Raw genomic sequence first — 17,622 nt, 5'->3', positions numbered from 1 at the left:
CCTAGCTCCCCACAGGTGATGGCAATCATACATTACCAGGGAAGTGCAGGAGCAGAGCATTTTCTCCCTCATGGCGTGGGTCAGGTTTGTGCTATGCCCATAAATGTGTCTGCAATTTCCAAACTCAATCCATAAACCACACTTAACAGTCCAGGTTTTAGTGATCTCCATATTTAAGCACTGGTAACTTAATTAGATCGTTAAACCAAAATAACTGAGGTACTGTGTTGAAGCCTGGATATCACTAATCCTTCACTGGTTATAAGCGGTCTACAGAAGTCACAGCTTGGTGTAAAAAAAGGTCCTTATGATATAACCCAGGTTGAGTGACCTGAGAATATGTCCCTGGTAGCTTCCAGGGTTGGATCCAAGTTACAGTCCATGTAAACGGCTTGGCTTGGTTTATCCAACTCAAGTGATGCATTAAAGCTGCTGATTGACTGTTTATACATAGGTCCGCATCAAGTGTTTTGTGAGTGACATGGGTATAACTGGGGTTGTAAAAGGTGCAGTGTAAACAGGGTCTGACCTTTTGTCTGACCCAGGTTGGAACGATGTCCAGAAACCGAGGTCCGACCAGGGCTTTTGGTGGAAAAATACTAGTGTGTCTTGAGGACCAAATTGTGAATGCCTGACCTAGATGCCAAGCTTTTGTATTGTGAGTGATTAATCACTCATGTATGAAAATGACAGGAGGACTCAGATCTCACATACGGAAATTTAGTGCAAAGATAGACTTAATGACACTCTGGGGGAAATTTACTAAAGGAAATTTGTAAAAAATAGGTGTATTTGTATCCAGAAATGCACTTATTTTTGACATTTACTATCCCGAAAATACGGCACTTCGTATTGGTATTGATAGCACATCAATACGAATACGAATTGCCGTATTTTCGGGATAGTAAATGTCAAAAAATAAGTGTATTTCTGGATACAAATACACCTATTTTTTTTTACAAATTTCCTTTAGTAAATTTCCCCCTCTATGTCTATGAGCCTGTCCTCTTTATACAAATAGGCCTTGTTCTAATAGAATGATCTGACAAGCCTGTTTTGTAGTGATCTGTTGTGGTCTTCCTTTTTCCAATTCATTCTTACAGTACTTCCCATTCCCACTTTCTTCTGCTCTCAGGTGCCTGTGGTGCGGTTTGGTATTCCTGTGGAGTATTGGGCACTTATTGTGGTTTCAAATCAGAAAATCTATTTCCTGAAAATATCTGGGGAGACCAGGTACCGGAAAAGGATGAGCATTTGGTGGTTGCTTATTTTGTGTTCATTTGATGGATAGTAAGCTTGATATGTCTATGTTCCCCTGCAGTGGCCCACCCTGTGACTGGCTTCAGCCGGGAGAGGCACAGAGCCTCGCCTCTCTCACCCACTTGCACATTGGCCTCCAGCAACAGAGCTTACATTTGGGGTTTGAAGTACCTGAGGCTGCATATACCCTACTCACCAGGAACCGCCAATACAGCACAGTCTTCAGCCAGCACATACTGGGTGAGTAGGGCAAGCTGTAACTTTATCATTACAGAAAATTGTCACTTAAGAAATATATAAGACTAGTTCCCAGCCCGTTAAACAGATGTGACAATATATGTCAGCCCTGCCGACTGTGCTCGGCCCAGCGGAGCAAAACTTGAGTGTCTCCCCCCCCCCCCCCCCCCCATAGAGGAGAGGAGTATCATTTGCCTTTTATATAGGATTTTAGTGCAGTGCTTTTATTTGCAGCTTTTTTTATATAGCAATTATATTACTGGTGACTGCAAAAAATACTTTTCTCTTTCATTTATCTGCTGGTCAGAGAATCAGCCACTTTAGTATGTATTACACACCATATGCCCCTAACTGTATAACATGAGACAGAACGATAACTGTGTTCTGCTATACTATCACAGTGTAATGCAGACATGTATGTCATATTAATTTATTACTAGCAGGTTTCATCCCTTGGGCCTAGAACAACACCTTAAAATAATATATGCTGTATTTAAACTCTTCAGGCCAAATGTAGTAGCATACAAGTTCCAGCAGTGATTTAGCCTCAAGAATCTGACAACTAAAAGAACTCTTGGCACGTGCTGTACCTCGCAGCTATTACATTTGTCCCTTAGACGCGGGGGCGTGACGGAGGCATCACAACGGGGAGAGGAAGCAGGAAGCAGGACGCAGGACGCTGAAGCACGCTCATGCAGGTCGCGCCAGCTTCAGCTTGAGCGAGGCAGAGATATCCCCGCCTGACACTTGGCTATACAGCACACTCCCCGGCAAGCGGAACTGCAGTGCCCGGATAGACGCCGTCGCTGTCAGGGTGAGTGAAGCAGACGGAGCGGGGGAGAGATTGGAGCCGTACGTGGAACAGGAGGTGTGAGCTGCCCTGAGCGGCATAGCAGCGCTCAAGCGCCACAGCAGCAGCATCCAAGCGGGACTGTACCCGGAGGGCGAGAAAGAGACCCGGCCCGGTGATTCGCCGCAGCAACCAGCTCGTGCGAGACAGAGATATCCCCGCCTGAGACGTGGCTATACAGTACACTCCCCGGCAAGCAGAACTGCAGTGCTCGGATAGGCGCCGCCGCTGTCAGGGTGAGCGACAGACGGAGCGGTGGAGAGATTGGAGCCGCACGTGGAACAGGAGGTGTGAGCAGCAGCAACAAAGCGGGACTGTACCCGGAGGGTGAGAAAAGAGACCCGGCCCGGTGATTCGCCGCAGCAACCAAGCTGCATAGCAGCAGAATTAAACAGGATAGTAGCTGGAGGCTGGGGAGGCCGCCCGGTCTAGTCACAGACACAGCAGCATAAACCCCCACGGCCGGGCAGAGATAACAGGCCACAGAGATTGCTCTGCACAGACCTGTTCAGACCCACGGGCACCTGAAGCAACCCACAAGAGACGTACAACAAAGAAGATGGGTGAGATACCTCAAATAATTTTCTGTTTAAAAGAGTCTGCTTAAAACCTGTTAAATCTGCATGAACTTATCAATACGGTATAGCCCTGCTCCGTGCCCCTTCCCAGGTTACAAGGACTTACAGGAGAAACAAGGGTGTGATCTCCTGTTAGACATGCATAATTATATAAATATATAAGATGTGGCGCCTCCCCCCTCTCTAAAAATATTAAAAACCCTCTCTTGTTTACCTCCCGCAGGAGTCATTAGTTGCTCCCTGGCATAGCCCCCATAAGACCCTCCCAATAATGCCAGCAAAAAAAGCAAAACCAGCAATGAATACACCAGCGAGTATATTCAAAATAGTTCAAACCCCCCCAAATAAAGAGAAAGGGAGACCTTCCATATCTCCAACCATGCAAAAGAAAGCTTCCCAAAAAGAGACTGATATCACCTTATCCCAAGAAGAAGAAACCTTAGATGAGCCCATCACCTTGCGAAAGATGGCGCAATTGATGGCAGACCTAAAAAATGACCTCTCAGCCGAAATTAAAACCCAATTTCAAACTATAACAAAAGAGGTGGTAGCCCTGGGTGAAAGGACGGACCAAACAGAGAGAAGGCTAGAGAATATGGCAGAAGCTTATAATAACCTAAAAATAGCCCATGAAACCGTCCAAGAAGAAGTATCTATGTTAAAAAATAAGCTAACAAGCATGGAAGATCAAGCAAGAAGAAACAATTTAAAAATTAGGGGAGTCCCAGAGAAAATCCCTGATACTAGATTAAACCAATACGCCTCTGAACTATTTCAAAAAATGCTCCCAGAAGTATCAAAAGAATATTTGATTATCGATAGAATACACAGATTACCAAAACCTAAATCGGTACAAGCTGACTTGCCTCGAGATGTGATTCTAAAACTACACTATTATCACATAAAGGAGCAAATATTGTTTGCCTCTAGAGATGAGGAGAAAAACTCAGAGACATTGCGTAATTTGCAGATATACGGTGATTTATCGGCTGCAACTTTGGCAAACAGGAGAGCCTTTGCTAAAACAACCATGATACTAAGACAAGCGAAAATCAAATATAAATGGGGATTTCCAGTGAGGCTCATAGTCTCACATAGAGACACAGTAAAAGTATGGAGAACGGAACAGGAGGCAAGAGAGGGCCTGAAACAATGGAACCTACAGACCCCCATAGAGGAAGGTGTAAAATTGACAGAAGTACAGCAAGTCTGGACCCCTGCCACGACTACATGAAGGAATTGATCTATGGAACCTGACCCTAATTAATTTCTCTTTTTTTTTTTTTTTTTTTTTTTTCTTGCTCTTTCTCGCCCATTTTGAATGGACTGAACTGTGCGGCCTAGAAAGGAGAGGGAGAGCGAGGAGAGGGGGGGGGGGGCGGAAGAGGGTAGACTATCATGGCCACGGGATGATTTTTTTCCTTAATGCGGCGATTTAAAATGAAGATATATGGACACATATGAAATAAGATACCCACAAGAAGTAAGATCTGTTCCGGAACTAGGGAAACAAGAAAAGGAATCAACCAGAAACAAGCGTGGCCCAAATATGCGGCCTTCCCCTACAGAGGGGTTTTCTTTTTTTTTTTTTTTTTTTTTTTTTTTTTTTTTTCTCCCTCTCTCCCTGCCTCCCCAAAATTAGTCTCATTTTGAAGGGACTGAACTATGCTGAATTGTGTGGGTTAAGGGATGAGGGGAGTTGGGAGGGGGAGGGGATGGGGGGGGAAGTAATATTACTATGGTTATGTGATGGTTTTCTGTCCTAAGACTATGATTTTGAACGAATATATATGCATTTATATGAAATAAGACATCTATAAGAAGTAAGATTTGCCCTAGAAGCTAGAGAAAATAAGGTAACGCACTAACCAGAACTAAGCGCGGCCCTACTACGTGGCCTTTTCTTGTTGTGTGGGTTTTTTTTTTTTTTTTCTTTTTTTTTTTTTTTCTAAGAACTTAGATGCACTTTCACAAATTATGTAAATGAAACAATGACAGCTCAGCAGAAGCATTAGAAAATATGACACATTATGACTTAGCGTATATTTATTATGTTAGTTACGTAATTAAGTAATAGAATATAAACTTTGGGTGAAATATTAAAAATAACACTAAAACCAGCATGAGCACTGGGTGGGTAAAAGTTTAATGCACCCAACACGGAAAAATGCCCAGTTCTAGGACAAATATTATAAACACGGTATCTTCCCCCCACATTCTACTACCCATCTTAGAAGCATGAGGAAATCACTACCAACACGAAATAGGCCATATAGTATCATTATCATAGCGTAATAGGATGTAAGTGTTTACATAAAATGATATAGATATCAACAAAATTAGCATATATATAGGGCGGATAAAAGCTGAACTTACCCGTCATGGAAGCGCCCAGCCACAGGACGAACATTACAAACACAATATCTTAAACATAATATCCTACCCCTATAACCCCGATCCTTTTTTTTTTTTTTTTTTTTTTTTTTTGGAAATTAGGTTTAAAGCAGGGGAAAACCAACAGGGTTTATATATTATATCTCCTCCTTGGGTGGGGGATGGGGTACATAAGAATAAGCAAATAGAGAGGGGAAAGGTAAAGTCGCTACCCCCCAATAAATGACATGCAACTCACCTGGATAGGAGAGTTCTTTTGTGCTTATTATAGTACATTTAATGTTTTATGTATGGGTGGGGGATTATATGTCTATGTTGTTTGTACTGTATGTAATGACAAGAGAATTCCGGACCCTTCGAAGAAGATGGATGTATTGGGGCTTTGTAAAACAGTGTCATGCAGTAGCGTGAAATTGAAGTTAGTATGGCCAAAATAATTAAACTAATGTCATTAAACGTCAAAGGCCTAAATTCGCCGCAAAAAAGGAACAGAATCTTGAAATTCCTCCATGATCAAAGGGTAGAAATAGCGGCACTCCAGGAGACACACTTTTCAAAAGTATCACAACCTAACCTAAGTAACCAGAGATATACTAAAGTATATTGCTCTAGTGCGTTAAGAAAAAAGGCGGGAGTGGCTATCCTTATACAAAAAGATCTCAATTTTGAAATAGAGACACAAGTAATGGATAAAGAAGGGAGATACGTAATAATAAAAGGCCTACTTAACAACAAGAAAACCACTATAGCCTCAGTATACGCCCCTAACACTTCCCAAATCACCTTTATAAAAACTTTTTGGAGGAAATTTAATGCGGTTGCAGAGGGAACAAGATTAGTCCTGGGAGACTTCAATATGATAAGAGACCCAAAATTAGATAAATCAGACCTCCAAAAACTTAAGTCACACAAAGAAATTAGGAAAAAAGCAGAAGAATTTAATGAGGTTCTACACAAAGCGGAAATGTACGATACATGGCGGGTCTTGAACCCAACTACCAGAGATTACACCTTTTATTCAACAGTGCATAAATCACACTCAAGAATAGATTTCGTATTCGTAGATAGGACTACTCTCCAGAATATAAGCAAAGTAGATATATTACCCGCCTCCTGCTCGGACCATGCACCTGTAGCAGTGGGCTGGCTACAAAGTGCCGCTATCTTGACCCCCAGAATTTGGAGATGCCCCAACACCCTCTTCTCCACTCCAGAAATTAAAAATGAATTAAAGGAAGCAATAAATGAATTTATGTCCCACAATAACGCACAACAGACCAATGCAATAAACCTATGGTGCACGCTAAAGGCAGTGATCAGGGGCAAAATTATCCAAATTAGCTCTAGGTTAAAAAAACAGCAATTACAGCAGACTACAGAACTAGAAGATAGAATAAAAATATTAGATGAGACACATAAAAACGCCCCCACTAATGAACAAATTTATAAAGACCTTTGTAAGGCAAGAGATGAATTAGAAATACTAAATATAAAGCAAATAAATCTCCAACTCGAGAGGTTTAAACAAAAATTCCATGGTGAAGCCAATAAGGCCACGAGGTTTATGGCCAGAAAAATTAAAGGCGCTAGAATTAAAAATGCAGTAAAAGCCCTATACAACCATAAAGGCGAGAAAATAACAAATCCTGCAGATATACCAAATATTTTCTCCAAATACCTAAGTAACCTATATAATTTAAAGACAGATGAAGGTACCTCACAACCTACCCCTTCCGAAATTGATCAGTTCTTGCATACAGTAAAACTACCTAAACTCACTGAACAACAGAGAGAAAAATTAAACACTCCATGGTCCCAACAAGAAATCTTAGTAGCAATTAAATCTTTGAAACCAAATAAAAGTCCGGGCCCGGACGGCTTTATAAACAATTTTTTCTTAATATACCAAGAAGAGATAGCCCCAATCCTGCTCCAAACATTTCAAGAAGGAAACAGATTAGGCAAATTCCCAGGAGAAATGCTCGAAGCCCGAGTAGTCATGATAGAGAAGGAAGGAAAAGACCCTACAATACCCGCAAACTATAGGCCAATAGCCTTACTTAACACCGACATTAAAATTTACGCTAAATGTATTGTTAATAGGCTCTCGCCAATATTAACAGAATTAGTACATATAGACCAAGCTGGTTTTGTAAAAGACAGACAGGGCCCACATAATGTATATAGGGCACTCCATATAATGGAGTATGCTGAAAAAGCAGAGTTCCAGCTAGTGGTCCTATCGCTCGATGGAGAGAAGGCGTTTGATCGCTTGCATTGGACCTTCATGGAAAAGGTCCTTCAGAGATATGGACTGGAGGGTAACTTCCTTAGAGCCATCCTTGCCTTGTACGCGTCTCCATCGGCAACAGTGTTCTGTAACGGGTATACCTCAAATAAATTCCAGATAACAAACGGGACAAGGCAGGGATGCCCTCTTTCTCCCATAATATATATACTAGCAATAGAGCCACTAGCGGAATTAATCAGACAGAGCCGAGAAGTCTCAGGTCCATTGGGGGAGAGTTCCCAGAATAAAATCCTACTCTATGCAGATGACATTCTCCTTTTTGTTTCGAACCCAGAGGAATCACTCTCAGCTTTATTAATTATTATAGAGAAATTCGCAACTGTTTCATACTATAAATTAAATGCGAATAAAACGGAAGCTCTCCCAATGAACCTAGACTCAACCGAACAGAAGCATCTGAGAGAACGTTATAAATTTAACTGGAAAAAAAATTCTCTACAATACCTTGGGGTACAATTAGCAGCCAAACAAAGGGACATAGTTGATTTCAACTATGCCCCTCTGTTGGCCCAGCTAAATATAAAGGTCAATAAATGGATGAGCATCGAGACCTCTGTAATAGGTAGAGTGGCGACCCTAAAGATGTTCCTTCTACCAAAGATCTTATATCTGTTTAGAGCCATTCCAAAAAGACTACCCAAGTACTGGATTCAGAGATTTAACTCCCTTTTCAACAAATACATTTGGAGAAATAAACGACCAAAGATAGCCAAAACATATCTTATGCTCCCCAAAGAGAGAGGGGGACTGGCCGTCCCAAACTTAGAATTATATCAAACCGCCACGCTATTAGACCAAATTAAGAACTGGAGTTGTCCCATGAAAAACAATGGCTGGGTTGATCCGGAACTCAATAAGTCACCCACATTGACCCCTAAAGATCTAATTTGGCTCCCCCACAAAATAAGCAAAAACTGTAAAGGCTTAGCAGAAGCCACTAAATTGATCCTACAGAAGTGGCAGGACCTTATGGGAAGGAATAATCTAGAAGGTGCCCCGATAACGTGCCTCCCCTTAAATGTTTTATCAAAAATAATACCAAACTTAAGCTTGGAACAGTGGGGGAACCACGCAATAAAAACATTGGATAATGTATATGAAAAGGGACAGTTAATGTCCTTTGAGCAGATAAAAAGCAAGTACGATCTTCCCAACTCGGAGTTTTTTAAATATCTCCAAATTAGACACTGGCTCCAATCTAGCATATTTGAGACGACAGTCCCAAAAACACCCCCGAAAGATTGGATAAGCCAAGTGGACGGAGTTAAAAAAAAAGGGGGAATAACTTTTTGGTATAAAATACTCCAACATGAGAGAGAGGGAGAAGAAAATAAAACAAGATGGCAGCTGAAATGGGAAAGGGAGTTGAATTTTTCCTGGGATAAGGCACAATGGGCACAACTGTTTTCCTCGGTAAACCAGATGTCTAATTCTATAATACAGATAGAGAAATTCTATAGAGTATTCTACCAGACATACTACACACCGGCCAAAATCAACACATTCTTCCCGGATCAACCAGATAGATGCTGGAGATGTGAAAAGAAAGGAGATATAAAACACATATTCTGGGCCTGTGATAGTTTGATAGATCTCTGGACAGAGATAGGAAACCTAATCCTGCAGTGTATCGGCTCAGCAGTGCAATTGACGCCACAAATGACCCTCCTACACATACTCCCAATAGAACTAAATAATTCACAAAAGTATTTATTAAACCAAATAATATGTGCAGTGAGAGCCTCAATTGCGCAACTGTGGAAACAGGAGCAGAGCCCCACACTGCAGAAGGTAGTGAGCAAAATAGAACATAATTATAAGATGGAAACGTCGGGGAAGAAATATAATAATAAAAAGGTTAAACTTTGGAGAGATTGGCAAAAAGCCAGAGAAGAGTGGTAACACACTCCATGATTATTTGCCCCAATAAACCAAATGTTCGGAAAAAGGGAAAACTCTTGTCAAATAGGTAATGTTTTTTTTTTTTTCTTTTCGTTTTGTATGATTGTATTGTATTGTCGTGTATAAAATGTACGGACTTTGTTGTCCTGGTCTTTTATATGTCAAAAATTGCAAATAATAAAGATTTAAATAAAAAAAAAAAAAAAAAAAAAACATTTGTCCCTTAGACGTGAAAGTTGCACTGCTTCCTACCGAAAATGTTTCCCGGTGTGCTCCTCTTACTAACCAGTGCCAAAATCAGGGGAGATGGGTGAGTGTGTGAGAGTCAACCGGTCACACACTGTAATGAAAAGGTTCTTATGGGTTCTCCCGTTTACAGGAATCCTTTGGATGATATTGCAGAAATGTTCTCTGTGCAGACTAACTGAGGAATTTGTAAACCAAGAAAATATAATGATAATTCTGATGATAATAAAATTTGGGAAAAGTAAAAAACAAAACCAATGTTAACACAATAACTAAAACAAATCGAAACTATTGGCTCCAATCCACCTTCATAACTAGCTGTGTGTGAGTAGTGCCCTGCATGCAGTGCAGAGCCATGGGGGAGGCATTAGCGCTGTCCCAATACCATAACATTGAGTCCTGCGATTCATGGGTAGAGAAGTGTCCGCCCCCATCAGAGCCTCTGGAGCTGATGGAATCAGGTAGTACATGCTCTCCCCTACCTGAAGTAATGTGTGTAATTGGGCTCTACCTGGCGTAAATGTTATGGAGGCTCTACCTGGCTTAGCATGTAATCGGGCCACTGCCTGGCGTAACAGAGGCTCCGCCTAGTGTAATGTCTATTGGAGACTCTGAATGGCATAGCTGTGTGATGTAATGTGAATAATGTACCCTACTGTGTGGTGTAATGTGAATTGGTACTATTGTGGGTAAACCCCTTCCTCATTAATTTTTTTGAGCACTCCAATGGCGCGCATTGTTTGTATTTTGTGTAAAGGGGGGGCAACAATTACATGTTTTGGGCAGGGCACCAAAATATCTAGTTATGGCACTGTCCCAATCAATACATAGTGCCTATGACTAAAGACCTGGGGGGGAGGGTAAAAAAAACTAAATATTCGGAAAAACCACGGTTTTTGGAATATACGTATAGGGAAGACTCAACCTGTAATATTGATGACCTCTTTTCTGTACCTCAGAGGTACCAGAGAAATCACATTCTTGCAGAAAGAGCCTGGATGCCTTCCTTACAAACAAGGTATGGCCCTGTAGATGCAATTTCCTCCCCTTTTTCTAATTCTCTCGGCACAAGTAACATCTGCCCCACCTGCAGTGCACATGGTTTTGTCCATCTAAGACGGATTTTGTCAGAAAGAGTGAACTAGAATAAGGCTAAGTAAGCCTCATGCTGTGTGTTTGGGAGTGTAAAATGTAAAGTATATGAATTTCAGATACTCTGTCTGAGTTGCCCCCAAGATATCGCAATGCTCTGCAGCACAAACCTGAGGAGGAGGTCAGCCCAGATCATCGCCTTTGGTGAGATTCCAGTTCCTGACTTTCATATCCTACTCCATTTTCTTCCAGATTTTCCTAATATATTCCCACAACAATATGTTGCAATAAAAATATATACACTCCTACACACGGACATCTTTAAATGGCCTCTTATTTTTAATGCTACCTATTCTCTGTCCATTTATGACTTCCAGTGCTGCCCTAAGTCACTTCAACACTGTAAAACTAGAATTACCAGATATAATTTACACACCAGAACTCCGGTATCACCCATTAAGTCTTAAAATGTGCAGAGATTGTTTTAAAGGGGCAATCACTTACAAGGCATGGATTGTTACACTTGGCCATTACTTGGCTATTACACTTGGCCATACTACTTAATGGCTATTCTTTTGCCTAGAAATACCCCATTAAATGAAATGTAGTGGAGCTGATATGAAACAAACTTGTGTAGTGCCCAGTAAAAAAATGCATGGAAAGCTCATTAAAGAATGTGAACACTTGCATGACATATTGTGCAGCTATACTGTACTTAGAAGGTGTTCTCTGCTCCAGTCCTCAGGTACCAACAGGTACCGCCGGCAGAGGTTCCCCTTCATCAGTGACCATCTCTGGTCGCTGATGAAAAGGAGAAACTGAGCAATATATTGCTCAGCAATATATCTCCCCTGTGTGTACGCACCTTAAGAGATATGCCAACTCTTCCAGGTGGCAGAAAGTGCCATCCTGATTATTAGGAGCCTCTAAGCTGTTCCAGGGAGAAGGCAAGTATCATATACTTGAGGATGAGATATTATATAGCAGTACTATATGTAAATCTAGTGTTCATCCTTTCCTGAGCTTTCCATGCATTTTGCCCTTACTAATTGAGTTTATATCCGCTCCATTACTTTCTATCGGTAACTACTGTGTAATTCACAAAATACCCCCTGCTGTAGAAGAAATTGATTAGCTGCAGGTTTGTGTAATAATTATTTATTAACAGTTCGCTCATACCTAGTCCACAGTGCTTTACCGAAGATATTTCATCATTCACGAGTTCCCGCTTCAGAACATACAATCTGTATTCCCTACCCACATGCACACACACCCGCACACAAAATTCCGATAACCTAGCATACTGTTTATAGCTTTTCAGAGGAATCCCACACAAACCTACAAACTGCATTTTTTGTCTTGTCTTGTATCCTTGTGCATCCTATCTGTGAACACCTGTTACATCTCACCTTGTATCTCTTCTCTGCCACAGGCATCTCCTACATGATAACCTTGGAGCAGGGAGCCATAGCCATTCTGAGTATCGCTATGTACTTGCGTATTTAGTGCGAGGTAAGTTTTTTCTGTTCAAGGTCTGCACCTGTGCCGATGATAATTTTTGTGTATTGTAGCTGCCTTCCCTGCTATAATCTACAGACTAATAACAGGATGTGCGTCAGTGATTGTGTTACTGTCGTGTTTTTATTTCGGATTTGTATTGGGTTTGCTCTATAAGTAACAAAGAATATATCAGCTTTCTATGAGGCAGTGGCTGCTCGTGGTAACTTGCTACATTTCAATTAAAACTCTTATAAGCAGCCCCCTCACCCCATTTTTGTTTCCATATGATGTTGTAATCAATGTTTATATGTTGTCTTCCCACAATACAAGGTGTGGAAAAATAACCCGCAGTAATAATGGTTGGGCGGTCACATTCCTCTATCTGTATTTACTTATGTAGTTCCCACACAATCTTATATTTATTATAGTATAAACACTGAATTTCCTGATGACAACCTTAGTTTGGGTTTTCGGTGACAAGAGAAATATAAACAATCTACCCAAAATAACAAAAAAGTTACTTGTAGTGTGGTGTTACCATCTGGTGATCGTCAGATAATGAAATTGCGCCTACAAGGGAGGCCAATTCTGGACCATTTTTATAATCCCAGGATTCCTGTTATCAATTTGGTGGTGACACTGGCAGGCAAGAGCAGGACCACATGGTTAGACTGCATCCTCCTTCTGTCCCCAAAACCCTCAGTTTCGATCTCTCTCTCTCTATCCCCCCCCCCCCAATCCACCAGAGTACTGGCCTTCACTTGTGTTTGCGGCTGGCACTCTAAGGCACCGAACCACATGACTGCAGCAGATAGTCCTCCTGTGCAGCTGCTGACGCATGCTATGTGGTGGCTGGGCACAGCTAGTGTTGGGCTGTGCAGCGTGGCCTCTGACCTGGTAATTTAAGGCTATAATCCTGGGGTCCCGCCTATCCCGATCAAGGGATTCACTACCCTATTTCATACCCCATCTGTCCACTCCAGTAATATTTCTGCAGCGCATGTTGATATTGTCACCGGGCAATAATCATTAAGCATTTTAAATATGGGACACTCCTCATTCAAATAAGGGTTCCCCAGAGTTTATTGAAGTCAGGATGGGGGAAGTAGAGTATTCCCCATCACAATGATTTCTCCATTGTACAGGTGTTATATGGTGATCATACATAATGCCAGACACTAACTTCTTAGGGATCACACCATTGAAAGGGGAGACTTTATTTAAACCTCTACATAATAAGCTGTTTTTCAGCAGCTGTTTATTGGTTATTGGCAGGTGCTATGAGCTGATTTGCAGCTATATAGGAGTCTGGAAATTGACAGCAGAAAATAACTTTTTTATTAACAGTTATTAGGGTTAGAATGTAGAAAGGGGTTTGGTTAAGGTATTAGTGTTTGCATATGTTAGAGTAAGGTTTGGGGTGTAAGGGTAGTAGTATTAATTGTGAGGAGTTACGGTGTGTCATTCCATGAAAATGTCCTTATCGTGTAACATTTGATTTCATCAAAATGAAAGAATATCATGTACCACACAAACAACATTTACTTTGCACAAAATAATAAAAGCACATGCTCAAAAATATAGTTCACATGATGTTTAGTCAAAAATGTAACGTTTATTGCCATGGAATGTCCCATTAGTGTTCAAGATTACGCTTTTCTGTGTAGCTATGCGGCTTTGTCTGCAGAGCCCCAATTATGTCAATACAGCCCATTTAAAACCAAAAAACACCCAAGGAGCTATAAGAGTTTAGGTTGAATTGTGGTTGATGCATCTGCTCAAGTACGTCAGGGATGGAGAATCTTTGGCCCTCCACATCCCAGCATTCCCTGCCACAGTTTTGGCATGGCCAAATAGCAAAACTCTAGCAGGGCATGCTGGGGTGTGTAGTTTAACAACAGGGTATGAATGGGTAGTCAGTCAGAAAGATCATTACAAAGTGCTGTCTTGGTCACTCTTTCTTAAGTTGCAACAATTTTTACTTTTATTTTTAAATTGTAACTTTATTTAACAATCTCTGTTTTGTCTACTTTTAGAGGATGTTGGAAATGATAAAGCTGTTGATGCCTGTGCTAATTCTGATCTGACTCCGTGTAACACAGCATCTCCCATGGCGCTGGCTCAGGGTGCTGCTAAAGCTACCGCAGTATCTGTGCTGCTCACACACACTCACATGTACCTTCTAGAGGAGACACATCAGTGGCTTCATACTCAACCTCCCGATACAGGATCTTCCCAGGAGCTACCAGAGATGGTGAAGATCAAAGAGAAACAGGCAATTCGAAGTATCAGCTCTGTACATTTATTCCGTTCAGCACCATTGCACCTCCGTATCTGGCTCTATAATGAGGTATGATACTCTAAGGTACTTTACATCTTATGGCGGGGAAGAGCTGTTGTAAGCCTTGGAGCGTGGAGAGAGATATTGTACCAGCCAATTTGCTCCTTAATGCTTTATTACTGGCTTTATCTGAATAATTACGGTACAGAGTTGGTTGGTTGATTGATTGATAGTTTTTTTTTCTTTGTACTTTATCACTTTCCAGTGCTTAGTACATCTGCCCCTATATTTGTTATTTTCCTCAAGCTAGGCCGCTTTTATTATTTATTTAGAAAGTGACTTATTTTATTGTTTTGTTGGTCTCGATCACTGCTTGGATACTGCGAACGGTCAGGGGAATGTATTGAAGACAGTATCTGACTGCACTGGTGCTGCGACTATCCAGTCAGGTGACTGTTTCCATATAAACCTGTAATTCCTTTCTGTTAAGCTGTAAGAGCCTTCATACTGCAAGCTCTGCAAAGTCCAAGTGTTTCTCTGTCTAGCATCTAAGCTACATGGGTAGGGCTGATGGAATAACACCTTACAGGTGAGGTTTTTGAAGTGAGCAGAATGATGAGCGTTTGCAATGCTGATAAAACCAAATAAAAGTCCCAAGGCACCACCTGCGTAATATATGGAAGGCAGACATGCAAACATAAATTAAAATGTCTGCATTCAAAATGGAAGACTGTTTCCTGTGAATGAATATGGAGGGAGCAAGAACTGTACTTTCAGTGATGTGAGCTTCAATAGAGGACCAAAACGCCAGCATTACACTAACCAGGTACACTGCTCCAGGAGCCAGAAGAACCACAGAAGCAGTAACGGTGCACTACTATTAGCACTCCTCCCTGCCCTTTCCTGTGGATTTTGTACAGAGAGCTCTTCACATTAGAAGATAAATTCATTTTATTTACAGATGACATTTACATGGCTGCTCCAGCTGCCATAGAAAATTAACAAGCAGATTAGGCATTTGGGTTTAGAACAGTGGTTCCCAAACTTTTTGAAGTCAAAGCACCGTGGAGTATCAGAAATATTTTTTACGGTACCCCTAGTATAAGTTTCTTATTGAGATATTTATAAAATAAATAAATTATGTATATATGTCATTCTTTGGTTCAATTATGTTGGGAGTGACTGGATTTACTTTTGTTCATCTACATAGTTTGATTGGCATTTACCAGAACTGGTTTTGCCTTATAGAATGACCATAAATAGTTTGCATTCTTCCTGGACCACTAACTTGAGGCACCTCAGGGTGCCATGGCACACCGCTTGGGAACTACTGATTTAGATGCTTGTGTGATTTGAAATGTTTGGCAGTGTAGAGAACCTTTCAATAGAGGTGGGAGATAACATTATGTGAGGAAGTTGTTGGTAGTATTAGATGTACACCAATGACATTCTATTTACAAGAGTATTATAGATGTAATTTTCACTTTAGAATGCCACGGCTGACCTTTAAGTTAAAGTGAAATGTGAATGAGCCACCTCATCAACAGTTATTTCTATGGTTTAGTTCAAATGTGAAAGTGCAATGTTCAGAAAAATGAATGCAGAATTTGGTGCCTAATATGTTGGTACGTTTTAGGAGGTTGGTACAATTTAACAGTGAGCTTGAACTAATTGAGGAGAGGTGTACAGGTGATAAGGCTGTGCTCTAAAAGAGGGAAAGCAGTGTTAAAATAAGCATATTCTACTGAGTACAAGATCAAGGCAGTGGTCTTCCTCATGAAAAAGAGGATCCCGTTCCATTGTTAACCAATGACATTCATAATGTTGACACCACATTGTTAACATTAAAATATCAAAATTGTTCAACATGTTGCTAGGCACAATGTCATGTTGGCATGTTCACAGTGGTGTTATCTAAAATGTTGACATTCTCAGAATGACAACATTTAGGCTCCGAAGTAGGGTTTAGGCACTAGGTAGAGGGCTAGGGTAGGGATTAAGGGGGCAGATGTATTAAGCCTGGAGAAGAGATAAACTGGAGATAAAGTGGAGATAACATGGAAGAGATAACGCACCAGCCAATCAGCTGTGTTTGAAATATGACAGTTGGGATCTGATTGGCTGGTGCGTTATCTCCTTCCACTTTATCTCCAGTTTATCTCTTCACCAGGCTTAATACATCTGCCCCAGTGTTAGAAATAAATTACTTGCCAAATTGCCTTTCCATCAGATGTCTGCATTGAAAGCTACGGTCACATGACCGCTATGTTTCAGAGGCTGTACTGTAGCTGCTGCAGCTGTTTGGACCAGGTAAATGACTGCTGAGCTTCCTGACACTTCAACCACATCAACATTCTTATATCAATATAACTAAGAAAGAGGCCACTGGTGGAGGCCGAGTACAGAATTTAGACAGAGTAGTTTGGAAGCATTGTGTCCGAACTTTAGATTCACCACTATTGGTCGACATGCATGAGATCGACAAGGTTAACAAGTTGACATGAAAATTTCGACACGGCTTATGGTCAACATAAGTGTCACAATTTTCTTTTTTTAAACTTTCATGCATGTGGAACGGTCATCTGTGGTAAGCGGAGTGAAGCATAACGAGGGATGTGGTCCGTGTGCTACAAGTTAAAAATTGCTACCTCAAAAAAACTAAAAACTCATGTTGACCTTTTCATTTGTCGTCGGTTTTCTTGTTGACCGTTTTTCCTTGTGTCAACCTTTTCCCATGTCAACTCCCCCCCTTCCCCATATGTCAACCTTGTGCATGTCGAGAATTTGGTGCCGTCCTTTCTACTCTCGATCTATAGAACCAAACCCGGAAACACAAGGACAGTGCAACAGAAACAATTTGGAAAGACCATAGCGCTGCCAGAGATCAAACATACAATAATATGTTTCTTGATCTCCTACCACAGTTTTCTGTGAGTTACTTGAGGAGTGGTTTTCCTTGGTTTGGATCAGG

The 17,622-nt window shown here is 41.1% G+C and overlaps 1 protein-coding gene across 3 annotated transcripts in view; it reads left to right on the top strand.

The window, feature by feature from the left end:
* STK11IP (serine/threonine kinase 11 interacting protein) overlaps window positions 1-17,622 on the top strand; it is an 87,406-nt gene that overhangs the window by 61,345 nt on the left and 8,439 nt on the right. For all 3 annotated transcript variants that reach the window (XM_083153811.1, XM_083153810.1, XM_083153809.1), the window contains 5 exons: window positions 1,136-1,233; window positions 1,322-1,500; window positions 10,990-11,074; window positions 12,303-12,382; window positions 14,407-14,720. In XM_083153811.1, the coding sequence (XP_083009937.1) occupies window positions 1,136-1,233; window positions 1,322-1,500; window positions 10,990-11,074; window positions 12,303-12,382; window positions 14,407-14,720 (756 nt within the window). The remainder of the gene's footprint in view (window positions 1-1,135; window positions 1,234-1,321; window positions 1,501-10,989; window positions 11,075-12,302; window positions 12,383-14,406; window positions 14,721-17,622) is intronic.

Source organism: Crinia signifera, chromosome 7, assembly GCF_055691185.1.
Source record: "Crinia signifera chromosome 7, ASM5569118v1, whole genome shotgun sequence".
NCBI lineage: Eukaryota > Metazoa > Chordata > Amphibia > Anura > Myobatrachidae > Crinia > Crinia signifera.
The sequence above is the reverse complement of the archived record's forward strand: the minus strand, read 5'-3'. Positions and strand labels throughout refer to the sequence as shown.